Raw genomic sequence first — 27800 nt, 5'->3', positions numbered from 1 at the left:
ATTATACTTCGCAAAATAAATGCTACCTGCACTTTTTTTTGCTTTCAACCAAGATTTGAGACTGTTTTACGTCCATATCTATTAAGAATTCAGGGATTTAAGCATTCATTCACAGGAATTTTCACCAGAAAAGCTGTGTTTACAAATGGCAGGGCCACATTGACTGACAGACTAGCATCGTACTTTGACATATTTACGTAAAATAAATGCTAACTGCAGTTATTTTTTTCTTTTCTTTTTTTTTTTTTTTTTTTTTTTTTTTTTTTTTTTTGCTTTTAACCAAGAATCCAGACTGTTTTACGTCCATATGTATAAAGAATTCAGGGATTTAAGCATTTATTCACAAGAAATTTCACTGGAAAAGCTCTGTTAACATATGGCGGCCGGCACATTGACTGACAGGCTAGCATTACACTTCAACATACTTACGTAAAATGAATGCTGACTGCCCGTTTTTTGCTTTTAACCAAGAATCGAGACTGTTTTACGTTCATATCTATAAAGAATTCAGGGATTTAAGTATTCACAAGAATTTTCAACGTAAAAAGCTCTTTGTGGTGATAAGGTGGCGCCACAGTGGCTTAAAGACTAGCAGCACATTCGATATATTTACGTAAAATGAATGCTACCTGGCTGCCCTTTTTTTTTTTTTGCCTTTAACCAAGAATCGAGACTGTTTTACATTCATATCTATAAAGAATTCAGGGATTTAAGCATTTATTCTGAAGGATTTTCAACGTAAAAAGGTCTTTGTCTGCGTTTCCACTCGGTCAGCTTTGGCGGAGATAGGCCCCCTATTAATCGGCCCCATGTCCTGTCAATATATTATGAAGTCTATGCAAAACCACTTGAATTAAGAAAAAAAACTTGCTACAAATACAAAGAAGAAAAATGAAATCCACTTGGCGTTAACTTTTTAGCTTGAAATCAAGTCCTCTTCAAATCCCCATACTGTTAAAAGCTGTCAAACGCTAGCCCTAGCATAGCAGCTTGGTGCTAACACACTGTGGATGCCCGTTCTTTTGAAATCGATCATATCATTTACGGCTAGCCTTAACTTGTCCACCTTTACATATACATGGAAATAATGCGCCTTCTTACAAACACGGCCTCAGCAATACTATCACTAAAGGTGCCTAGAACGATGCACACAGAGTGCACGCTGCTAACCTCAGAATCTGTGTTCTTGGATAATGGATCACAGGCGAGTGTTCCTAGAGATTAAACACACCCAAAGTGGGAAAGATGCTGAGGGAAATTAAGCAAAATGACTGATGGAAACAAGGACTTTGTTCTTAAAGCAACAGGGTTCAAAGAATGTGATGTTTGTTGCGCATTTGCAGACGCCTGCAGCTGCTTGATGGCGACTACGAAGTTTCGATGCAAGACGCGACACAGCAAAGCCTTCTCAACAACGTGACTGCCACGTGGGAAACCATACTGGACACTAAGGTGAAAGCAGGTGTGTGACAGACATGTGTAGATTGGATTCCACTAACATTTTTGTTGTGTTTGTACGTGTAGCACTTACCTCCTTTAGAGACCTTTAGCGACGGCCCGACTCTTCACTTCGCTCTCCGTTGGACCGACAACACGCGGGACGGTTCTACGGCGCCCGTGGCCAAACCTCTGGCTACACGCAACTCGGACACCAACCAAGAGAGCAAAGGTGCCAACGCGCCAAAAAACCCAGCGCAAGGTTAGATGACCGAGACGAGAGAAACTTTGAGAAGCTTACGAACCTACTGACGGCATTTGTTTGTATACAGCTGTAAAAGATAGCATCAACGCTGACAAAGTCCACACAAGAACCAGAGAACACGTCCCGGCGGAACCTCGACCCAAACTACGCATCTTCTACCAAGTAAAATGCTATTAATCATTATCACTAAATCTGGGGTGTCCAAACCTTTTTCCCCGAGGGCCGCTTTTAGAAAAATCAAAGGATTCAAGGGCCAATTTGAAATCTTTCCACTGTTATATATTAAACGTAGGTTCAGAATCAGACAAAAAAAAGTTAGCAATGTTCACAATGTATTTATTTCTAAGCTTTAACTCATCGGCTGTTGTTGACATGACAGACATCCAATCCATTATGACTAACCCCCCAGTTAAATTGGACTGGACGCCTATCACCCTTAGCAGCAATGAAACATGACTAGTCAATGCCATCCTTCCAATTTGGAATGGATATGTCTATAACTGTCAATGGCAGTGAACGAGTTAAGGGTGAACAGCAAAAAAATAAAAAGGGTGATGATAATAATAATAATTCATGTCCAGCAACAAAAGAAAAAGTAAAAAAATAAGATATCTCAATTTATCAAATTGGATTAGTTTTTTCTATCATTTTCATTATGTAAAACAAAATACTGAAATTCTACAGTTTCCTCCATTGAATTCGGCAAGTAAGGTTTTGATACCTAAGGCAATGGAGAAGCACAGTTCAAGTGGCTTGCTCCATCTAGTGTCAAAGCTGAGCGTTGCAACAGAATGTAGGCTGTATCGATCATTCATTCATTCATTCATTTTCCGTGCCACTTTTCCTCACGAGGGTCGCGGAGGTGCTGGAGCCAACCCAGCTAACTACGGGCAGTAGGCCAATCAAGCAAATTTATTTCTCTAGCCAGGGCCGGCCCAGCCTATACGCAGACTATGCAGCTGCTTAGGGCCCCTGACCACTAGGGGGCCCCCAATCTGGCAATTGTTTAATTTGTATTCTATTTTGTATACTACAGTTTGCTTTAATTTTGTGAGTTTTGAGACTTGATTACAAGCTTAAAAAAATAAAAGTTCTTCCTTAACTTCTTTCTTTCCTCTTTTAGAAAAAGGTTTGGCGCTATCTACTGTAAGTACTGACAATCATTTGGGGTGAGAAGTTTGAAGTATGCAGTACAACAAAATCTGATTAATATACAAAATATGGACGTATGGGTTGGATTGCATGTATGGGTTTCACAGTACACTGTGACAAAGTGGTGGGCCAAAAATATGGGCCCCTTTGCATTATTTTGCTTAGGGCCCCCAAATGGCCTGGGCCGGCCCTGTCTCTAGCCCTTTACAAAAACCTGAAAGGCCCACAAAGTGCTTTACAACAAAGACAAACATGGTTCATGATAGATAAAAGGAAGGAAAGTACCGTATTGGCCAGAATATAAGACAGCCCTGATTATAAGACGACCCCCTCTTTTTCAAGACTCAAGTTTGAAAAAAAGACTTTTAGAACACCAAATTAATTTTTTATCCAGAAAATAATTACAGTACATTTGAAACAAATGATTATAACAATATATTTGAGAGAAAAAGCATGTTATTTTTGCCTCATTCAATTCCTAATATCTGAACATTTAAATATGTAAACTAAAGTGCAATCACATTCGTTAATGGCTTCAGGTTTTTGAAATGTAAATAAACCAATCTATTGTGATAAAACAACAAAATTGCAATAACTGCATTAACCATCAAAGTGAAGTCTAACTAACTGTAGTCTTGAAACAAATCTGAATAAGGAAAAACATTGCAATAAAATAATGCAAACTGGTTAAACTTGAGAGTACCTGAGATCTGTCATGACAGAACATCGCTTCAATGATATCTGGCGCCATCTAGCGTCGTGAATGTGTATAATGTCTAGACCGCGAATATAAGACGACCACCTGTTTTTCAGTCTTATTTCAATGCAAAAAAACACAGTCTTATATTCGGGCCAATACGGTACTATACTGTGACATTAAGAAAAACACAACAGCACATCACGATAAAAGTCAAAACAGCAAATAGAACCGATAAAATCCGAAAACGTTAAAACCCTTAAGAAATAAAACCAGGCTACCCTAGTCATGGGAAAAAAGCGAGTCTAAAAAAGTGCGTCTTTAACAGATTTAAAAAGGCCTAGATTGGTAATAGTGCAGATTTCAGAGGGTAGGCTAGTCCACAACCTGGGGGCGGCAACCGCCAAAGATCGGTCCCCCCATTGTTTTAGTCTTGACCTCGGAACTTGCAAAAAAAAAAAAAAAAAGCTGGCCGGTAGAACGAAGAGCCTTGAGTTTGTAAAACCGTGAATCCTTTTTCAAGGTCATGGCGACTAAGAAAAGGCTTCACTTTGGCCAAGAGATGGAGCTGGAAAAAAATTGCTCTTACAACAGAACTAATTTGTTTTTCCAAAGTTGAGCCTGTTATCGAATATTACTCCGAGATTTTTAACGTGTGTCTTAAAAAAGGGAGCCAGGGCGGTGCTGTTTGGCTCAAAGGCCTTCATCATGGAAGGTGTGCCGAAAGTAATATATTCAGTTTTGCTCTCGCTAAGATGTAAGAAGTTTCGTGCTAGCCACTGCTTCACATTGGATATGCACTCCATCAATTTAGTGAGAGCAGTTTGTTCGTAGGGTCTCAAGGACAGATACGGCTGTAGGTCGTCAGCATAAAAATGAAAAGAGATATTATGTTTTTTTGTAATTGATCCTAAAGGTAGGAGATAAAGTGCAAATAGAACAGGCCCTAAAATAGAGCCTTGTGGCACCCCGCCAAGACGGAGAATTTTGCGAGGAAAATTCCCCAATCATTACCGAGAAGGTCCTATCCTTCCTATATTCAAGCTTCTTGTGCGGGCCATATTCAATATTTTCGTAATTTGCTGCGGGGCAAGGCACGTCTGCCTCACAGTTCTGAGATCAAGGGTTCAATCCCGGGCTTCGGCCATCCTGTGTGGAGTTTGCATGTTCTCCCCGTGCCTGCGTGGGTTTCCTCCGGGGACTCCGGTTTCCTCCCACATCCCAAAAACATGCATGGTAGGCTGATTGAACACTCTAAATTGTCCGTGGGTATGAGTGTGTGCGTGAATGGTTGTATGTCTCCTTGTGCCCTGTGATTGGCTGGCAACCAGTTCAGGGTGTCCCCTGCCTACTGCCCATAGTTAGCTGGGATAGGCTCCAGCACCTCCGCGACCCTCGTGAGGAAAAAGCGGCATGGAAAATGAATGAATGAATGAATGCTGCGGGGCAATAAAAACTGGTCAAAGGGCTGTAGTTTGGACACCCCTACCCTGCTCATAACTGCGTAAACAATAAGTATCCTATATCTACCTGGTGTGCGTTGCGCATAGTTCCAGTACAACAACAACAGTCGTCAGCAGACGGAGGCTCGAGATGACCTTCACTGTCCTTGGTGCACTCTGAACTGTAGGAAGCTATACAGTCTGCTCAAGCATCTCAAACTGTCGCACTCGCGTTTCGTCTTCAACTACATGGTCAGTGGACACCACACGCCTACCGCTGTTTATAACAAAGGTGCAAGTGGTTAACTGGTAGCCCATGGCGTTGTTGCACAGCCTCACCCCAAAGGAGCCACTATCCAGGTGTCCATCAACAAGAGCTACGACGGCTCGTACACGGGGAACCCTCAGGACGTCCACGGCCAGCCAGGCTTCGCCTTCAGCCGCAACGGGCCTGTCAAGAGGGCCGCCGTCACGCACATCCTGGTCTGCAGGTACTACTCTAGGCGCCTCGCTCTCTTAAAGCGGAAGGTCAGGATTTTTGACATTAGGCTTAATCTTCGAGTAAGCGGAGGTTTAGTTAGTTGGTGGAGTTGATTACAACAAATTCCGTTTCGTTTGCAAGTTATTTGTTAGTTTCAGGGTTCCGGAGTGGCTAAGCTAGCGCGATTCAATGGCACTATTATAGCCAATAAAAAAACATATGCACACGTTAAAATCATCCATGAGCCATGCAATCAATAGTTTTGGCTATTAAAACTTACAATTGCATGTCAATAATTGCAGTATGAACAGCGACATTTGTAATCAAGAAGCTCTGCAGAGGAGCTGGGCGGAGTGATATCACATCGTTGTTTTTTTTTTTTCACCGATTTTTTTTATGTCGTAACTAGAGCTGTCCCGACTAGTCGACGTCATCGATGATCGATGACGTAAATCCGTCGACGAGCACAACATCCCGTCGACGGTTAATGAAGGGTTAAAAAAATATATGCGTGGAAAGTTAGAATGTCGGATGCTCTGTTTGCAAGCGGGGAAAGCGCCACAAAGCCAAAAAAAGCGCACCAGAGTGTCCAAAACATTGACCTATTTCAAAGAAACAAAGGAGAGTACACTCTTCTGTCCTGTCTCTTCAGTGCCAAGCTTGGCTGCACGTCGGCCGTGAATAAACACCTTAAGCGCCATCACGCAGTTTGTAATTTTTTTTTTTTTTTTTTTTCATTTTTTGTACACCAGAGGGTGCTGTCGCCTTACTAAATAATAATGTTTCATTGACAATGGGCCTATAAGTGCTATTAGTATTGTTGTTAATGCTAATTGAAAGGTTTATTTCATGTTATGGTATAGAAAATTATATAAGGTTAAAAGGTCATAAATATATACAGTATATACAGTGATTGCACTCAAGGGAGAGATTGTCAATGATAAGGTAATAAGGTAAAGGCAATTCATATAGGCAATTCATTGATATATAAATAAGGTTTTAAAGGAAAAAGGTGAAAAGTTTCAGTTAATTTCTAATTGTGTTGCTTTATTTGTGTGCACCGTAGCTCTTACAGCGTGTTTACATCAAGGATGGAATAAAAGTTGTAAACCATCAGTTTAAGAGACCATCTTTTCAATCGGGATGCTACACTAGTTAATTCTATCAGCATTCGGACTCATTGTTTATTTGTGATTTATTATTGTTATTTACGTGTTTATTTGTACTTTAATAAATTATTTGAGTGTTCCAATATATTTTTTGTGAATTGATAAGCGTCAACAAAAATTTCATTGCTAAATTAGTAAAAAAAAAATAAAAAAGTATTAGATTAGTCGACTAATCGTAAAAATAGTCGGCTGACTAATCGGGAGAAAATTAGTCGTTTGGGACAGCCCTAGTCGTAACCAGCAGCAAGTGACCGGTTTATATTTTTCCTCGTTCTTCATAGGGAATTTGTGGAAACTTTCATTTGCCCGTTTCTTCTGTATTTTTCCACATCCTCTCGTCTAAATGTTGCCTGGCACGGCCAGACTGTTCTCCCTGTATTTTTCAAACACTGAGAGAAAAGTCTGGGACCCAGCCCATTAACGGCCTCTCGAGCAGGTACAAAATCAATCGACAAATCAGATTCGTTTATTTGCGTGATGTGTTCTTAAAGAGCAATGTCACTCTTGCGCGTTGGAAGTCGTCTCCACAACAACACAGATGGTGAACAGGAGAGCCGAGAATATGTTCCAATCCACGGTAAAATCAGTTTTAAATTACCAAAAACACATCGACACGAGTCATTGATAACAGTCTGTCTCGCGCTAGCCCTGTTAAATAAACTCCGCTCTCTTCGTATGTTTCCTTTCGCGCGCAAGTCCCTCGTCCTGCCCTCGTCGTTTTACTAACGTCATGTCTGCCCGTCGCTGATTGGTCCACTCCGCTGTCTGTTTTCTGTGGCTTGCTCCGCCCTGGAAATTGTATCCACTGAATGGTGGCCAGACTCAGTAACTGGAACATCGGTGAGTCTGGTGTAATGTAAAATGCACATTTTGCCATGTTGCAGGCCGTCAGTTAACTCAGCAGACTGATGCTGCATTCAAGGAAGGTGGGAAGTCAGTCTACAACCTCTGATCTGGAAAAATATCATTAGTACGCCTCCACTATTTGATCGCTTATGAGAAGTCAGGTTTGCTGGAGGTCAATGTCTTTTGAAGTCCAAAATAAAAATCAACTTGTTTACATTCGCTTGGAATGCTTCAAAGTCTCAACTGGTACCCTCCGACCAGAATAAGTCCGACTTCCCACGTTCCTCGAATGCAGCGTGAGAACGAGTGACCGAAGCGCTCCTCTTTGATGGGGTCATATTACGGCAGTTTGGTGTGATATTGTTTTGGCCGCCAGGGTGTTTTGAGACGGTGATCTGTGTTTTAAATTTATCTGACTATGTTGGATCAGTACGTACATTTGTATCGTTTTTTATTGGCATGCTATAATGGTGCCATTGACTCACGCTAGCTTAGCCACTCCGGAGCCCTGAATATAACAAATAACTTCCAAACGGAACTATATTTGTTGAATTCAACTCCACCAACTAACTAAATCCATTATAACTCGAAGTTTAAGCCTAATGTAAAAAATCCAGAACTTCCGCTTTAAGACTCGTCATTCGACGACTAAATGTTCTTCTCCCGAACGTGCAGGCCCAAGCGCAGCAAGCCGAGCTTGTCCGAATTCCTGGAGTGCGAGGACGGCGAGCGCGAGCGTCCCAACTCGTACGTGAGCGGACACAACAGACTATACTTCCGCAGCGACAGCTGCGTGCCCCGTCCGCCGCAGGAGATGGATGTAGACAGCGAGGACGAGAGGGACCCCGATTGGCTGAAGGAGAAGACTGTCAAGGTTGACAACTAAACACACATTTACTGAGTCTAGTAAATTCTCCGGCGATGTTGTATTTACGATTTTTTTGTCTTCCTCAGCAAATTGAAGATTTCACCGACGTGAACGAGGGCGAGAAGGAGATCATGAAGCTCTGGAACCTACACGTCATGAAGCACGGGTTTGTCTCCAATTTAGCATTACCTTGTTATATCACTCAAGCGCTAGCAACAATTTGTCAGGTTTTTTTTTTATTCTCCTTGCAGCTTCATCGCCGATCACCAAATGAACGAAGCGTGCCTGCTCTTCACTGAGCTGCACTGTGATCACCTTGTCCGCAAGAATCTGCGCCGCAACTTCCTGCTGCACCTGGTCAGCATGCACGATTTCAACCTGGTCACCACCAGAACCATTGACCTGGCGATGGCTAGACTACAGGCCGCCGCCCACGGGGATGAACAACCGCAACAAGAAGACGACGACGACGAATGGGAGACGGCTGTGGAGTCTCTAACCGAGACGGAACTCGACCTGCTACAGCATCAGGACACCAGCATTGGGCAGCAGAGTCAGACCACTGTTTTTAACTGACTGGAACTGAACAGAACTTTAGGTTGGAAACTTCAACAGTGATTTTGAAAGTTAAAGCTTTTGAATTCTAGTGCGCAGACACACTAACTTCTTTACGATCGTGACACATGAGACATTTTGGAAGTCAGTAGAAGTGAACATCTGTGTCTTTGAGTTGATCAAGACTGAAGGATCATGGAAACGCCAGAACCTCAGGTTTTCCACAGAACTTTGTTTGTAGACCCCAAAAGCTGAACTTATTCGTTTGGAACCTTTAACCATTTGTTGGGACTTTGAGGTCTTGAAGACTGAAAAACTCTGGATCACACAGACATCTGGATAAAGCAGTTGTTTTTTTCCAATATCCAAAAATTTGATGACATTTCCCATGCTCCAGTTGTTGGGTGACAGTATAACTGACCAATGACTTGGGTTTACCAGATACTCTAAACCAGGTTATTTGTTTGGAGGTATAAGCCAACGTTTAGCACTCAAAGATTCTGAATGGAGATCGGAACGTTATATTACATTTACTCTCCGTTTTCTCTGCAAACCTCTTGTGTGTTCATAGAAATTCCACAATTATTTTGGAGTCAGGATATTTTTTAAACTTTACAAATTTCAAAGCTGAAAAATTCTGGATCATGGCAATAACCAAAAAAATCATTTTTTTTGTCTGAAAACATGGACTTTATCCAGCTTCCTGACTGAACAATGACAGTAGATTGCCCAGAAACCTTTACTGGATTGTTTGGCTGAATCTGGATCAAGATCACCAGGTTTTTTTTTTTGTTTTTTTAAATAAGAAATCTCGGTTATTTTGTGCATATTACCAGGTAACCTTTCAGTTCCACAAAGCTTTTTCTGGATGCTTAACTCATGAGGACTCGGTTCAAATGGACTTTTGGGTGTTAACGAATTCTATCAAATGTTCCTGACACCTCAACACTTGGATGCACTGAAGAGGCCTATGCGATTTTAAATATATCACATGCATTTTTGCTTATTTCCCTCATCAGTGCTAACCTCCTCCTTTCAATATATGATCCAGAATCTTTGTTACCTCAGAGTCGACATTGCCTTTTTGCCAAAAATGAACCCGTTGGCTCCCAGTGAAGACAATGGACGTCCATCCCTTTGGAGGGCTTGCAGGATCGGACACCGGTTGCCGTCGCTTGGAAAAATAAGGGTCAAAAATCAAATATGAAGCCAGCAGAGCGCAAGTGCCTTTACTTTGCTTTCTTCCTTAACCCAGCAGGAAAAGTTTTGAAATTAGCAATCTGTTTTCATGAAGGAAAAAAAACAGGTGTGCTTTGATTAAACCAAAAGCTCCTTTCACAGTGTGCTTGTTAGCTTAGCATTGGCTAATTTGAGTTGTTTTTTTTTTTTTTTCCCCGACACCCCAGCAGCACCAGTGTTTTTTGCACAAAAATGTACAAGTGGCCTGATATGAACTTTGTTTTCTATTAAAAGGGGCACATTTGTACAGTTGACTTTTTGGAACAAAAATTTTAGTAAAAGAAACAGCTTGAGTGAGTTAATAAAATAATCAGGAAGTCATTGTGAAGTATTTATTTAGCGATGCAGACCTAAAGCATGTATGTAAAACAAAACAAAAAAAAGACCGGCTCCACATCAAACAACACCAAAAACACTCATATGGTTATTCACATGTGTAAAAAAAGGACACATTAACTCCTTTTGGTAACAAACTCCAGTCATCCAAAATCATGATTAATTAAATCCACATTACAACACACAAGGTGAGCTTCTGTAGAACTTTGTACCTGAAGTCTGAACACACGCAAGTTAGCTAAACGTCACATTTTCTTCTCACGAGCAGAACGCAGGAATGACTCAGAAAAACGGATGTTGCTCTCCATGGTTACGGCACGGTTTTCCATCTACAATGTGAGTCCCAGCATGAATTTAGTTCTCTCCATCAATTGGCACCTTCCACATTCAGGTCACAATAGATCAGGGTTCACTAAATCTGGACCTCAGTGCCACTTTTCCTGTCGTGTTTTCCACGTCTCTCTCCCCTAACACACCTGAACCAAATGATTATGTCATCAGCAACCTCTCCAGAAGCCTGATAATGATCCTGATTATTTTGATTCAGGTGTGTTGGAGGAGGGAGACATGGAAAACATGACAGGAAAAGTGGCACCGAGGTCAGGATTTAGTGAACACTGCAATAGATGATCGGCTGTGTGACCAAAGTTGCCCCCCAAATTTCATATTTTCATGAAAAAAAAAATCCTAAAAGAGAAGTGATTGTCATTTGTGGGGTGAAGGAGGGTCATAATGAAGATGCCATTTGAATAGATGTGATTGTAAACAAAAACTTTTCACCAACACAATATGGCTTTTGAAGGCTGTTGAGGTCAAAACAGGCTCACTATCCAAGAATTCTCAGGGTGCTAGTACATTTTTAGCATCTACAAACATTAGGTGATGACATCTAAGAACCTTACTGGAATTGTGATTTCTAGGGCTAACTTTTTAAGGTTCACAACAAGATCCTGTTAGTCTATTTTAGAGCTCCAAGAACCTTTAAAGGACTGCAGCGCTGAATTTATCTAAAATTAAAGCTTTTAATTCTCAAAATTAAAAGCACAAATTGCCAAACGTTCCTGGACTTTTGCGATGGTATTTCTGGAAGATCCAGGAACTGTGGGGTGAGGTCCGCAATGTGAGTAACAGGAAGGAACAAAGTTGTGTCCAAGTCTGAAATGTGCAGCTTTTGTCCTTTCAAAAGACGAGCACTTTCCAGCCAGCGTGAGCGAAGGCGCATCCGAAGAAGAGGCCGTCTGGCGCAGTTTCCAGCAACCAATCGAAAACCACCTCACGACTGCCCGAGCCGATGGTGACGCGCAGCTTCAGGCCGCCAGCGTCGCCGTTGCGGCCCACCCGGTTATCAGTGTGAACCGGCAGGGTGCCCACCACCTCTGCGTCAAATGTTACTGCCGAACCCACCGTGATCGGTGGGAGCTGATTGGTCATTTCCTTGCCATTCACATACACGGCCCCTGGAAACACAAAAGGGTACCTCGAAGAATATTCTAATTTATTGGCTGCCATTGATGGCGACAGATGTCTTATACATTTCAACTAGGAGGGTTGGCAGCGATTATTCACATGGATTGCACGTCCATCACTGTCAGTTATGGAACAATATTGGTGCCAATATAAACTCTACATTTAAGTAGTGTAAAACTCAGCATTTAATTTGTTTTTCAATATTGCTTTACATATTACATTTCTTATACACTGCTGGCCAAAAGTATTGGAACACCTGCAATTCTGTCAGATAATGCTCAATTTCCCACAGAAAAGGACTGCCATTACAAATGCTTTGCTTCTTCTTTTTTTTGCTTGCAATGAAAAATTAAATCATTATCATTTTACACAAAACTCCACAAATAGGCCGAACAAAAGTATTGACACCCTCAGCCTAATACTTGGTAGCACAACCTTTACACAAAATAACTGCGAACAACCGCTTCCGGTATCCATCAATGAGTTTCTTACAATGCTCTGCTGGAATTTTAAACCATTCTTCTTTGTCCAACTGCTCCAGGTCTCTGAGATTTGAAGGGTGCCTTCTCCAAACTGCCATTTTCAGATCTCTCCACAGGTGTTCTATGGGATTCAGGTCTGGACTTATTGCTGGCCACTTTAGAAGTCTCCAGTGCTTTCTCTCAAACCATTTTGTCGTGCTTTTTGAAGTGTGCTTTGGGTCATTGTCCTGCTGGAAGACCCATCACCTCTGAGGGAGACCCAGCTTTCTCACACTGGGCCCTAACTCATGCTGCAAAAATTGTTGGTAGTCTTCAGTGTTCATAATGCCATGCACACAGTCAAGCAGTCCAGTGCCAGAGGCGGCAAAGCAACCCCAAAACATCAGGGAACCTGCGCCATGTTTGACTGCGGGGACAGTGTTCTTTTCTTTGAAGGCCTCATTTTTTTCCCCCTGTAAACTCTGTTGATGCCTTTCCCCCAAAAATTCTACTTTTGTCTCATCTGACAAGAGAACATTCTTCCAGAACGTTTTTGGCTTTCTCAGGTACATTTTGGCGAACTCCAGCCTGGCTTTTTTTATGTCTCTGGCTCAGAAGTGGGGTCTTCCTGGGTATCCTACCATTGAGTCCCTTTTCATTCAGACGCCGACAGATAGTACGGGTTGACACTGTCGTACCCTCGGACTACAGGACAGCTTGAACTTGTTTGAATGTTAGTCGAGGTTCTTTATCCACCATCCGCACGATCTTTCGTTGAAATCTCATCAATTTTTCTTTTCCGTCCACATCTAGGGAGGTTAGCCACAATGCCATGGGCTTTACACTTATTGATGACACTGCACACGATAGACACAGGAACATTCCGGTCTTTGGAGATGGACTTGTAGCCTTGAGCTTGCCCATGCTTCCTCACAATTTTGCTTCTCAAGTCCTCAGACAGTTCTTTGGTCTTCTTTCTTTCCTCCATGCTCAATGTGGTACACACAATGACACAGGACAGAGGTTGAGTCGACTTTAATCCATTTTAACTGGCCGCAAGTGTGATTTAATTATTGCCACCACATGTGCCACAGGTAAGTAACAGGTGCTGTTAATTACACAAATTAAAGAACCATCACATGATTTTTCAAAGGGTGCCAATTAGAGATGTCCCGATCGATCGGGATAGGGTCCGATCATGTCATTTTCAAAGTATCGGAGTCGGCAAAAAAATATCGGCCATGTCTTTTTAAATATATATATATATATATATATATTTTTTTTTTTATTAAACCGTTTTCTAATTGTATTTAACGTTACAGACATAATATGTTACACTCACCCAGAGCCTTTAGTTTAGGCTTAAGGTAGGGTTATCAATTTTATCCCAATAACGGCAGTAATTAATTTTTTAAAAAATGTATTACGTCAAAATATTTAACGCAATTAATGCATGCGCTGCACGACCCACTCACGCATTGTCGCTCTCAATCTGTAATGGCGCCGTTTTACCTATACAGACAGATAAAAGGCAGCATAAAATGAGTAGAGTGAAATTTGGAAGCCTTTGGAGCCATTTTTTTAATTGGCTAAAGCCTTACAATCCCTCTCCCTACGATTAGAAATATCATGGGAAGCAATGTGGGGAAGCAAGGTAGCACTTGATCTTTTTCTTAACACCATATGTTATTCGCCAACGCAGAGAAGATATATGAATTGGTAGCACTACGCACAGTCATGGTTCCACTTCCCATCATGCATTTGGCCATGGCTACGGTATCATTTACTGAAAGCTCAACAAATACACTAGATGGCAATATTTAGTCACAATATACAAAATCACAAGTCTTTCTATCCGTGGATCCCTCTCACAGAAAGAATGTTATTAACGTAAATGCCATCTTGAGGATTTATTGTCATAATAAACAAATACAGTAAATCTTATGTACTGTATGTTGAATGTATATATTCGTCCGAGTTTTATCCATTTTTTTTCTTAATGCATTGCCAAAATGTATATGATCGGGAAAAATTATCAGGAATGATTGGAATTGAATCGGGAGCAAAAAAAAGCAATCGGATCGGGAAATATCGGGTTCGGCAGATACTCAAACTAAAACGATCGGGATCGGATCGGGAGCAAAAAAACATCGGAACAACCCTAGTGCCAATACTTTAGTCCGGCCCATTCGTGGAGTTTTGCGTAAATTTTTTTTTTTTTCTCCCATTTTCATTGCAAGCATAATAAATTTAGATATTACTACCAAAGCATTTGCAATAATTTTCTGGGAGAAATTGAGCATTATCTGACAGAATTGGAGGGGTGCCAATACTTTTTGGCCTGCAGTGTATATTTCAATATTGATTTTACTTGGACACTGGTAGGCCTCTATAATCTCAGCAGCCACAAACTGAAGGTGAAGTTTATTGTACCGTTGGTAGAGATGCAGACAGCCTGATCTCGTTGCAGTGAACGCTGTCCATTTTCCGCATCCACGCAAATTCCCAGACTGTCCCGGCGATCTGGCTGCCCGCTGGCCGTAATCCTTGTACAGAGAAACTCTCAGACGCCAGCGTGCGCCCATGTGCAATTTGCATCAGTGAGTGCTTACTTGAAGTTAAGCGTGAGGCCGCAGAAGTAGGACGGAGAGCTGGAGTAGAGGACGGGGCAGCCAGACGGCGACGAGTCGTTCCGCAGGGCGATGTTGCGTCGGCTGCTCACAACGTAACCCTCCATTCCCCCCCGCCACTCTAAACAGAACAAATACCATTCACACATATTGAACAAACAACTAACGCAATACACAGTCCGGTCATTCTAACACAGAAATAGACACACATACAATACAAAAAAACAAAACATGCAGCGCACACAGTGCTACAACTCAAACACTACTACACATAATGATACACCAAAACACTTAAAAAAAATAGACACGCAACCAACACACATAGTGAAGACACAAAAAATGCACCAATACAAACACGAAACACAACAACTGCACAGTGAACATAAAAACATGCAAAAAAAATAACCATAAATATGAAAATTACAATTAACACATACACAACACATAGAATACAAAAAAATGCAACAAAAAAATATTGACAAAAATACACCCATGGTCAAAAGTTTTGAGACTTTTCTCATTCAACTGAATGATGAAAAGTCTCAATGTATGACCACGGGTGTACACATAACCTCACACACATGGTACCGAATAATAGCAGAAATAAAAACACAAAAATACACACAACTAAAAAACTACTATTGACAAAAATACACACAACCACCTACACCTGGGGTGTCTAAACTTTTTGCAAAGGGGGCCAGATTTGGCGTGGTAAAAATGTGGGGGGCCGACCTTGGCTGACGTCCTTTACGTAGAATAATATATTTAAGCAAAATTTAGCAAGCCATTCAGTGTGTCACATTTGCTTTATTATTTTTTTTTAATGAATAATTTCAACAATCTCGCAACTAGCCTTTGCGGCATTCTCTTTCGACTCTCGGGCTCTTGCGAAATACAACTTCTGTGAAATTAAACTAGCTTCAAGTTGCTTCAATTTCTCGCTGCATATCTTCTCTGTAATCTTGTCGTACATGTTGTTTGGTAATATCGCCTCACATTGAAATCTTTAAAAACAGTGACTGTCTCTTTGCAAATGAGGCAAGACTCAGTTGTTGCGTATTTTAGTGAAGAAATAGTCCAATTTCCACCTATCCTTGAAGCGTCGGCCGTCACAGTCAACTTTTTTTTGTTGTTGATTGTCACCATTTTAGAAAATTGGAAGTAGAGGGTCACACGGAGTAATGTTGCTTAGCCCTTAAATAACTGCAACATGGAGCAATTATCAGAGAATCCCAAGATTTGAAAAATAAGGTCCTAATGAAAACTTTTTTTCAAATTTGTGAAAAGAAAAGTCAAAATGAATATGTGTAACAAGCGCTCTAATATCTATAACCCATGCTAAATCATGTTTTTTTTTTTCTCATGGAAGCTGCAGATGCATGTGTTGACTTGCATCCATCATTTTTTTTTTCCAAAAAGAAATGTCAAAATTCTAAATTAGTCTGAAAATCATGAAATTTTAAGTGTATCAAATGTGATACATTTAGCAATAAAGGGTTAAAGTGCTGCTGACTTTTAGTGGGTAAATGAGGAGCAGCATTTCGTGTGGAAACTACTTCCACACTGTACTGGTTGCAGTACTGCTGTCAAAATTCTAAATTAGTCTGAAAATCATGAAATTTTAAGTGTATCAAATGTGATACATTTAGCAATAAAGGGTTAAAGTGCTGCTGACTTTTAGTGGGTAAATGAGGAGCAGCATTTCGTGTGGAAACTACTTCATATGCTGGTTGCAGTACTGCTGCCGCATATTGGCCCGGGGGCCAAATGCGGCCCCCGGGCCGGACTTTGGACATGTCTGACCTACACCCACAATATCTGGACATGTGTACACACTAAACTAGTGCTGTCCAATTTATCGCGTTAACGGACAGTAATTAATTTTTTTTAAATTAATCACGTTAAAATATTTGACGCATTTAACGCATCCGCGGAATGGCCCGCCCATGCATTGCCTCAAACAGATTACAATGACACCGTTTTTTTGCCCATTGAGAGCTAAGAGGCAGAGAAATGTGAGTGGACACACACGTGCATTGGACCACGGCGTTTTTTGGCATAAGCTTTGGCAACTCTTTCACAAAATACATAATTATTGTGGCGAACAACGTGGGGAAGAATAACAGGAAATGATCTTTTTCTTAATACGATTTATGGAACACAACGCAGAACATATACCATTTCCAGCCACCGCTGACAGTCATGGTTGCCCAACTTCCCATCATGCATTTGGGTGTAACAGTTAAGTCGCTACAGTATCATTTAGTGAAAGCACAACAAAAATAATATTCCTATCGCTCCAAAAAAAAATGTTCACAAAAAGAAAAGCGCTCAATGCAAAGAGAACTGGCATTCCCAATCAAAATAGCTATGCAAAATACACATAAACTTACTCAAACTTTGCCTTGGCTAGATCTCTAATTAATTCAAAACTCGCCATTGACACCTTGTGATTTATTTCACTCACTACCTTACATAGTTAAAGACACTGTGGAAGAACGGCAGGGAGCCCATGTGACGTCACCGCTCGCCGATGTCAACAATGGCGAGCTATGTATTTTTTGATTGAAAATTTTACAAATGTTATTAAAAAGAAAACATTAAGATGGGTTTTAATATAAAATTACTATAACTTTTACTCACATTTATCTTTTAAGAACTACAAGTCTTTCTATCCATGGATCCGTTTAACAGAATGTTAATAATGTTAATGCCATCTTGTGGTTTTATCGTTTAAACAAACAAATACAGTACTTATGTACAGTATGTTGAATGTATATATCCGTCTTGTCTTTCCATTCCAACAATAATTTACAGAAAAATATGGCATATTTTAGAGATGGTTTGAATTGTGATTAATTACGATTAATTAATTTTTAAGCTGTGATTAACTCGATTAAAAATTTTAATCGTTTGACAGCCCTACACAAAACACAAATATGCCAACATACAACGAACACACAACCGTACCCTAAAAACACTAACACAAACACAGCTAACAGCAATCATAACCAACAACAAGCACAGACTTATCCATGCAAAAGACCACTCCGACCTGGGCGTATGACTAAAAACACACCGTGCGGCTCCATGGTGGTGTAGGCGGTCTGCGCTACGCTCCAGGGGCTCCACTCGGTGCGGCCCTCACCACGGGCGCACACCCTGAAGACATAGTCAATGTTGGGCTCCAGGCCCAGCGCCAGGAAGTCGGTGTCGCGTCCCACGTAGGCGTCCTCATACTGTCCCCCGCTGCCGCCCGAGCGCCTGTACTGCAGGCGGTAATCGGCGGCCACAAAGTCTTCGTCCACCTTCCGACACAACCCGCAATTCAGACGGAGATTTGGATATTTCGCTAATATTTTAAAGTAGCTAACCTTTCCCCAGCGCACCAGGATGCTGCCGGGTCGCTCCTGCAGCTCCTCAATCAGCACGGGCGGGTGCGACGCTACCGAGCCATGACAGCACACGCGATCACGAAGCAGAACCGCCAGCGAGTCGTCCAATTGGGCCGATACGCATGGGACATCCGCCAGTGCCGGGACCTCCGGCAGGCTGCGCGATCGCAAAAGTAAAAAGCAAGGAAACAGTCACCTTCTAAAAATGGGGGACCAGGGTACAGCACGTTATTGCGGTGATGGCAACGAGCGACAGAGTTTTGTCAGAAATCTCAAATAGGGAACTGGTGACTGTTTACCTGTCCAAGTGGATGTGCATTGCCTTCTTGGTGAAGCTTCCCAGTTTGTCTTCTTTCTCACCGAGACCGCACCGCAGCGCCGCTTCACCTGGCGGGACATCAGTGTTAAGTGGTGCCTGGTGGGCATTGGCGGACTTGGCAATTTTGGGGCCTAAGGCGAACATATCCAGGGGCCCTCTTCATGGGTCAGGGGTTAAAAAGGTGAGAAGGGTGTGGAGGAAATATGTTCCGGTACACTAGTGCTGTCCTAAATGACAAATTTTCTCCTGATTAGTCAGCCGACTAGTTTTATGATTAGTCGACTAATCTAACAATTTTCTTTCTTTCTTTTTTTTTAAATTTTTTTTTTTACTAATTTAGCAATTAAATTTTTGTTGACGTTTATTAATTCACAAAACAATTTTGGAAGACTTAAATTCTTTATTAAAGTACAAATAATCATGTAGATAACAATAATTAATCACAAATAAACAATGAGGTTAAATGCTGATAGCATTTACTAGTGCAAAAGAATGGAAAGTAAACAGATTCAGAACACTGACTTTGCCTTTCCGACATTATTCAAAACAATACTTAGAAAAACTATTCATATAGTATACTACTATATATAATAGTATTATATATAATAGTACACTACTATAAAAAATAGTAGTATAATAATTATAATAATTATTCATTGCCAATCATATTTGTCATTAAGAGTGTCATTTGAAAGCTATTCTTAATGTAGAATGTGTATTCTGTAGTATTTACTCAACATATTATAATATTAATTCTGAAGTATGTGGGATTAACTCCAGAAATCGTTATTTATATGACGAACATGGCGTGCTTTTATTTTGAAATGTTCACCAGAGGTACGTTCGCTAAACCGCTAACCGAAAACTTTACACTCTGTAAAAAAAAAAACACTCTTCATCATTGCTTGTGGTGTCACTAATAGATTTAATTTTTTTGTTAGCAAATGCTGTTAACCCCTTAATGCCTGCAATATGAAGCAATTGTCAGAGAATCAAAAAAATTAGAAAAATAAGGTCTTAATGAAACCTTTTTTTTCAAATTTGTAAAAAAAAAAAAAAAAAAATTAAAATGGTGTAATAAGCGCTTTAATATCTATAACCCTTGCTAAATCCTGTTTTTTTTCTCATGGAACCTGCAGATGCATGATTGGACTTGCATCCATTTTTTTTTAATTGAGGAAAGATATTTCAAAATTCTGAATTAGTCTCAAAATCATGAAATTCTAAGTGTATCAAATGTGATACATTTGGCAAGAAAGGTTTAACCAGCTGTTGAGTGTTATTGTATGTTGGAACTGTACTGCATTGTTTCGCCACAGGGTGTGCTGTCATATATTTTATGTTCGGTGTGAAGAAGAAAAAGAAGAAAGTTAAAAGAGGCATTAGCGACCTGTTCTCAACTTCTCCCTCACTGCACTTTGGCTCTCATGGAGAGCACGTTGGCTCGTGTGTTCGAAATAAACGATAGCTGACGTGCAAAGTAGCCCGTGAGCTGTATAAATAGCGAGCTTAGTGGTGTGAAAAACGCGGGAGAGCTAAGGGAAGCTAACGAACAGCTAAGCGGAGCTAAGCGATGCTAAACGGAGCTAAACGAAGCTAAACAGCGCTAAATGAAGCTAAGCGACTGATACTCAGTCCGTCGTCGTGGAACAGTCCATTGTAGGGCGTGTGTGGGGGGGAGAGAATATAAATGCAGCATTCAAATGGCTTTCTTTTTTGTTTTATTATTTGTTTGTTTGGTATGCTGACATAGTTATACATGACGAATAGTTGGGGGTGCTGCTGGCTCGGTGGCCCAAGCCCTTGCTCGTTGGGGCAAGGGCAGCTGGTTGGGGGCCCCCTACTGGTTGGGGGCCTAAGGCAATTTCCTACTTCGCCTTAATAGTAGATCCGCCTATGCTGGTGGGCCGCCATTTCGTTCCCACTTACCTTCTCTGAGGAGCTCGTCGGCCTGACCCATGCTGAACTCCACCAGACTCTGACAGTCGTCCAGAGGCCTCACGCTGTCAGCCTCGATGACGTCCACTTCTGTGAGAAGGGCGTTCAGGCGCTCTGAAAGGAACCGGGTGGCGGCTGCCTGCAGTTCACCAAAGTGCTTGCGGAGGGCCTCGCGAGCCTGGCCGGAGCTGCCTCGCACCTGACAGACACCAAGAAACAGAACACATTACAGCTATCAGTGTTGTCATGTTATCAGTGAGGTATTTAGCTCACTGGCTGCAACTGATGACGATAGAAGTCCAAACCATTTAGATTGGATGTCAATCAGCACTCATTCCATGTCAGGGGTCCCTCAGGGTTTCGTCCTTTGACCACTTCTGTTTTCTCCCACTTTCATTACTCACTAGATGCTACAGCTAACTGGCTTGAATTCAAGTTCTTGTTCCTCTTTGCAACACCTCCACACGTTGATAGCGTGTGTGTGTGTGCGGGGAAAGTGACGGAGACACCAGGAAGTGAGCGGCACGCCACGATAAAGCCCCAGCGACACAATAGACGAGCGGAGACAATGTCGCTGCCGCTTCCTGACGACGACCGGCGCCACGCGGACGGATGACGAGCTCCCCAACAATATCCGACGAGCCTGCTGTCGGCGATGCGTTGAAGTGGTTGGCCAATTAAAATGAACAGTGATAAAAAGTGTTTGCCGACAGCAAGAATATTTTTGAGCAAGCAGAGAAAGGAAGTAGAGACATTGTTTACTAAATGCTGCTGCTGCTTGCATCACTGAAAACCATAACAGGAAGGAAGAGATGCCACCGCTAGGGAGAGAAACGAAAACATTCCTCTGGGAGTTCCTCTGGCAGAGTTTCAACAGTATTGCACTAACAAAGTAGGGTTCTTCTGAATTTGAAATCAGGGTTGAGGCTTCCAAGTATAAGATTTTTCAGACTAATAATTAGAATTAGAAATTTTCATGAACCAACAAGCATTATGCTTATTTGTTTCACTCATTTTGCTTAGCGGCCTGGAGCGTCATGGTACCCCTGTCCACATTAGCTGCATTACTAGTCTTCCATTATGCAACAACACTGAGTATCTGATAGGGTTGGGCATCTCTGGCATGAAGCCGATTCGATATGTATCTAGATACACAGGTTACGATTCGATTAAAAAATGATACATTTTTAAGACAGAGCGATTCGATATCGTTTAAGAACGATACGGTTCGATACAGTGTGAAAACGATAGGATAGTAAACATTTGTTGTTTGTTCTTTCAGTATTTTAAACGGATAAAAAGACCAAATTTGTACAAGCAAAATTAGACAACAAAAGTTCATACCAATGTATGTTTATTTTTGAGACATGAAAAAAAAAATAAAGCCAACTACAGTAGATGCCCATCATTTTGTTGGATGGGACTGATAACAAAATAAAACTCCAGTGACAGACAACAATAAAGTGCAGTAATTCAATCTCTGTATTTCCTGGTGTTTTGAACACAAGAGATAGGTAATTTAAGTGTAACCTTTCATCGTAAAGATCTTACAAACTAAAATTATATGCTGGTATAATTAGGGGAATAAAAACATGGCATTTCAGCCAGACAGGTCAATAATCATTATTCTAACCTTATACACAGCAAAGTCATTCACTTATGCCTGTGCTTCCACATTTTTATTCCTCATCACTGTCCATATCTTTTTTGAAGGGCAGATTTTTCTTGTGGAAGATCAACTGATCCACATGTTCATGTTTAAGTGGACTGTGTTTCGTGGAAACAACATCTCCAGCATGTCGTGCCATTGTAGTGGGTTATTTTTCAGGGTTAAAAACTCACGATCTCTGTCCCATACAAATTTTGGGACAGGGTTGTCACACAAGGAAGAGTTCGGAGCCGCATTTGAAGTTCTTTATTCTTCCTCGTGAGAGGAAGAGAAACAAATGGCTGAAAGCAATTAATCGAGGAACAGTAAAAGAAGACGGTTCCGTGGACTATTCTCGCCTATGGGAACCTAAATCCAAGCACATTTACGTTTTGCAGTCGACATTTTATTATTGGAGAGTAAACTTTAATTTTTGCCCCAATTAGCTGCTAGGATTCAATAGACTAGGCAGTGGTTATTATTACCGGAACCAGCAACTCGCAAAGCGTTATTTTTCTTTTGCCGTGAACTGCTCTGATCAGTCAATCGGTATATTATTGGCCTGGTGGGAATTGGTTATTTTGCCGTGACGTGTTCACAGCTAAATAACGCTTGGAGGCGAATTACCGGTTACGGCAGAAATAATCACTTTCATATATTACTACCAATTTTCTCAGTTCCACACAGTACATATTCCACTTAATTGATAAAGGTCAACTTACTGGGTGACTTTATGAGGTAGTTGTAGATGTTTCCGAACTCCACTGCAGGCCATTCCTTTGTTTATCCAGCTATCAGCTGCGACTTTGTATGGGCAGCTTTGTAAGCCAATAAACGATCATTTTAAATCGTATCGTCTCCTCACGTCTGTCGGCAGTGACTCGTGATAATAGTAAGCCATGTCTAAGACGTTTTTATGAAAAAAGACGCAAAACACACCTGAAATATATGAATTTCAGACATTTGTCTATGGAATGTTTAGCTGTGCGTACCCCCTCCACAAAATGGCGACACATTGCTAAGCGAGGTGACGTCATCGTGACATCACGCCGGCTTCCTCCATGGGCTCTTTGACAATCTGCGACTACAAGGCTGCTATGCTAGCATGCCCATAGCCAGTTCCTAAAACACTATCGGGATTCAATCACTGGAAGGCTTTGTTCGATGCTTGGTCCCATTACCGAAGAACACAAAGCAGACTTCAAAAGCATCTACATCCACTGTTCGCTCTGAACAAGCTTCATGCTAGGGCTAGCGCTGACAGCCGTTAGCTCCAAATTACTTCAAGGATTTCAAAAAGACTCCGTCAACTGCAAGTTAACTAGTCAAGGGTGGTTGATTTTTTTTTTCTCGGTAACTTTGGTGGTAATTTGGGTGCTGTGGTGTATAGCATTTCTTTTTGAATTCTGATGATTTTTGTAGAATTTCAGAGTTACGTGTTTTCATCTTGTCTTGTACAACAAGAGATGATGTCACCAAGTGCCTGCAGCGCACCTGTTTACGCGCCTGGTTGAGACCGTTGAGTCTCTGCTGCAGCTCGCTGCGAAAGTTCTGCGCCGCCTCGATGTTCTCCTTGGCCTCCTGCAGCAGCACATCAACCTCCGACGACATCCTGGCTCGCTGTAGTGTGCAAACAAATCAGAAGTTAGACCACATTAGACATGTGCGTGGTATGAAAACGTCAAGATTTCAAAACTGCAAAAATTTTCCGTCATACCGTCCCCAAGGTACTAGCTATTTTTTTTATGTCCCAAAAATGCATGCAGAAATCCCTTGCTTGCAGCTGTAAGGCTCAATCCTCCCCCACTGGTTGTTGCTCAGTGTCAGGAGTCAGCTTTTCTACACATTGGCTGGAGAAGGTGAAACTCCTGAACTCCCCCCCCCCCCCCATCGAAAAAAAATACTTCGGCTGCAGAAAAGTTACAGTTGGCCATGGCTTAGAGGAGGACGGACAACCGACATGTAACACATGTTTGCGGAGGGTGGCTACCGAGGAGGCAGTACCTCCAATATGATTTCACATTTATACAAAATTAAAAGTTAGTAAACACCGTCATAAACGTTTCCCATAAGCTACGAGAGTTAACTCTAGCGTGTTTAATGTGTCTAGCGGTGATAAAACATGTGGTGTTACCGTATTGGCCCGAATATAAGACGGTGTTTTTTGCATTGAAATAAGACTGAAAAAGTGGGGGTTGTCTTATATTCGCGGTCTAGACATTATACCCATTCACGACGCTAGGTGGCGCCAGGTATCATTGAAGCGATGTTCTGTCATGACAGATCTCAGCTACTCGCAAGTTTAGCCAGTTTGCATTTTTTATTGCAAGGTTTTTCCTTATTAAGATTTGTTTCAAGACTACAGTTATAGTTAGACCTCACTTTGATGGTTATTGCAATTATTGCAATTTTGTTGTTTTATCACAATAGATTGGTAATTTACATTTCAAAAACCAGAAGCCATTCATTTATGAATGTGATTGCACTTTAGTTTACATATTTAAATGTTCAGATATTAAGATTTGAATGAGGCAAAATAACATGTTTTTTCTCTCAAATACATTGTTACAATCATGTCATTTTTTTCTGCATAAAAATTAATTTGGTGTTCAAAGTCTTTTTTCAAACTTGAGTCTTGAAAAAGAGGGGGTCATCTCATAATCAGGGCAGTCTTATATTAGGGCCAATACGGTATTTTTCTCTCTGGCAACTGTCTGTGTTGAGAAAGCGAGTGTGTGTATAACGTAAACGTGATACGAGTCATACGCATGTGCTTTATATGGAAAATAATTATTTTTGTTCTGATGGTAATAATATTGAGCTGTGGCTGTTGGTTTAGGCTAACCTAAAGGACTGCATTTATTTTAGATTTTTTTTTTTCTTTAAACATTATACTTATGTTCCAATTTGCTAATATGTTTTGAAAAAAAAATATCCTGTTCAATTGATTTTTTTTCATTCATTCATTCATTTTCCATGCCGCTTTTTCCTCACGAGGGTCGCGGAGGTGCTGGAGCCTATCCCAGCCACCTATGGGCAGTAGGCAGTTTTAACCCAGATATCTGAAAGTAACAAATTTTAGAGCTCTAATTGCAATACCGTGATACATTGATATTTTGGCTTAAGGTTATCATACCGTCAGAAAATCATACGGGCACATGCCTAGACCACATCAGCTTGCACAAACTTCACAAAGTCCCTTTTTCACAACTAAACATCATTTTTGGGAGTCCCTACTTCTGACGTGTTGGCATTTTCTCCCTTGCTATAAATGTGAGAATCTGAGATTCACCATCTTGTGTGTATCTTCTACTCAAAAGCTGTGCTGATTTCAAATCCAAAGCGATGTGACGAAACCCTCGGTCAAAAACTACGTACATCGGTCATTGGCAAATTAATAGTTGATTCCAGTTTACGAGTAGAAACCTCCACGGCATTGAATGTTTTACATGTCCCGATTGATAATGTCTTCCGCTTGCCAGCCAGTTTGTGATATTCAAATGTTAAAACCTGATTGTTATGGTTTATTTCCGGTGTGTTTTTGTGAGATGTCTTTGTGTCTTCGCTAAATTGCGGTCGAGCGCGTTTCCTCGGCCATACTGAAAGAGGAAGTCTCTCAAAAAGGCTTTGGTGCTTTACACAGAACTGCAAGTGAAATACACTTTCAGTCACAAAAAATATCCAATGATTATAAAGAAAACGAATAAACATGGACGACCTAAACAATGGTGCTCATGGGCTGCCCATTAATGTGCATTTTAATTATGCAGGCATGCAAGGGAGGGACAATAGTTCCGCACTGTCTCACGCCTCTCATGTTCCATGACTATCCAGCCTTTTATTATGATTTTTTTCTTTTGGTTTCGCCCAGCAAATAAGAGGCCTGGAGTTATTAATTCTCATGTGTGTCATCTTTCTTTTTGGGGAAGAAAACGCGCAGCTGGAAGATTAAAAAAAAAGGGGGGAAAAAAGCTTGGTCTTACTACACGTGTGCAGTTGCAACAAAACTCCATGTCAGATTTAATTTGAGGTTAAAGTGCCTCTTTTCATGGGGTAGTATTTAGGTCAGCGTGCATGAGAATATGACTGTGCAGTGTCATAAGACAGTTTCACCATCGGGACGCTAAAATGTGAGAGCATTAAAATAGATATTATATTTGGAGATGGGATGGTTTTGCATTTCAGCGTTAACATGCTCTGACAAAGAGCAAAGTTATGGTAGGCACTCCAGCAGCAAAACCACATAATTATCATCAACCAGAAGACATGTCGCCACTTGTTGCAACATCTTCCGTATTTTTTGTACTTGTCATCCAATTACAAGGCTTCCACCATGCACACGATACATATTTATAGCTACTTCCTATCACTTTTGATGACAAGTAGCCCGACTTAGTTGCATGAATCATATTTTATACAAGATGCTGCATTGGCAAAAAAAAAAAAAAAAAAAGATTCATCATACAGATGTGAAGTTATACTTTTCTAAATATAAATCAGGTTTTGTCATCATTGGATACCATAGAATGCAAGACAAAAATATCAAAGATTAACCCATTGGCTGCCATTGGCAGCGCTAGACGTCCAATCCATTTTGACTGAGAGGGCTGTACCTGCCAGCCCTCCCTGTCAAAAGGGATTGGAAATAAGAGCAGTCACAGCCAGTCCTCCCAATTCAAATGAATTGGACGTCTATCATTGTCAATCAAGTGTAGGCAGTGAGTTAATATTTCATTTATAGACAGGAGAAGCGAGACTCGACTGCAAAATCTAACATATTCAAAACGTGCACTATTAGGCAAACATTAAGATATGTCTAAATATATGTATATAGAATTGCATGATTATAGACTGTCGGTTTATATCGGTTATACGTTATCGCAAGAAATAAACAGCTATGACACCCAAAAGCCTGATTCTACTGCACTATTACACATTTTTAAACTTTGTCCCTGTGTAAAAACACCAAAATAAGTTACACAAAAGAAAAGTAATCGTTTCTAAATAACCTACAGTTTTTTCTCTCTAAGTCAATAACAAGAGAGTAGCCAGAAAAAAGTTACCGTATGGAAACAATGGAGAGTTTTTAACGGCTCGGGAATAATCGTAGTTGTTATTGAGAAATTACTACAGTACATAAATTACATTTTAGCTGAGATTCTCATTGAGAAACACCAACTAGACGGCAAGAAAGTTGCAGCTATGTTAGCTAGTGGCCAAAAAGACAATGAAACTCGGGTCATTAGCGACAAATAACACTCGACATCCGTCACACGGAAGGGGCAGCAGATAAAACATCGTCAAACTTATTCCTCATACGTCAAATGTACCTTTAATCAATGTTTTCTCGCCTTCATTTCGTCGACAATGTCCAGATTGAGAGCAACGTCGGTTGCCCACAGCGAGACTCTCGCTTAGTTCGGACTTCAACTTGAACGCAAGTACACGAATG

The 27800-nt window shown here is 41.0% G+C and overlaps 2 protein-coding genes across 2 annotated transcripts in view; one reads left to right on the top strand and one right to left on the bottom strand.

Moving 5' to 3' along the window:
• Positions 1-10470, top strand: part of LOC130904427 (polycomb protein suz12-B-like) — a 15044-nt gene extending 4574 nt beyond the window's left edge. Inside the window, exons 8-15 of the mRNA XM_057817175.1 lie at positions 1344-1452; positions 1525-1699; positions 1770-1864; positions 5102-5245; positions 5327-5484; positions 8165-8363; positions 8444-8523; positions 8609-10470. Coding sequence (XP_057673158.1) covers positions 1344-1452; positions 1525-1699; positions 1770-1864; positions 5102-5245; positions 5327-5484; positions 8165-8363; positions 8444-8523; positions 8609-8933 — 1285 coding nt within the window. The 3' untranslated portion in view covers positions 8934-10470. The remainder of the gene's footprint in view (positions 1-1343; positions 1453-1524; positions 1700-1769; positions 1865-5101; positions 5246-5326; positions 5485-8164; positions 8364-8443; positions 8524-8608) is intronic.
• On the bottom strand, positions 10470-27800 carry crlf3 (cytokine receptor-like factor 3). Its single transcript, XM_057817176.1, has 9 exons — positions 27679-27800; positions 23843-23968; positions 20692-20899; positions 18743-18830; positions 18423-18600; positions 18128-18356; positions 15028-15166; positions 14849-14961; positions 10470-11944 (listed from the first exon to the last, which is right to left on the bottom strand). Exons 2-9 carry the CDS (start codon positions 23957-23959, stop codon positions 11667-11669), a joined length of 1350 nt encoding a protein of 449 aa, XP_057673159.1. The 5' UTR covers positions 23960-23968; positions 27679-27800; the 3' UTR covers positions 10470-11666.

The sequence above is a fragment of the Corythoichthys intestinalis genome, chromosome 16 (assembly GCF_030265065.1).
Source record: "Corythoichthys intestinalis isolate RoL2023-P3 chromosome 16, ASM3026506v1, whole genome shotgun sequence".
Lineage (NCBI taxonomy): Eukaryota > Metazoa > Chordata > Actinopteri > Syngnathiformes > Syngnathidae > Corythoichthys > Corythoichthys intestinalis.
The sequence above is the reverse complement of the archived record's forward strand: the minus strand, read 5'-3'. Positions and strand labels throughout refer to the sequence as shown.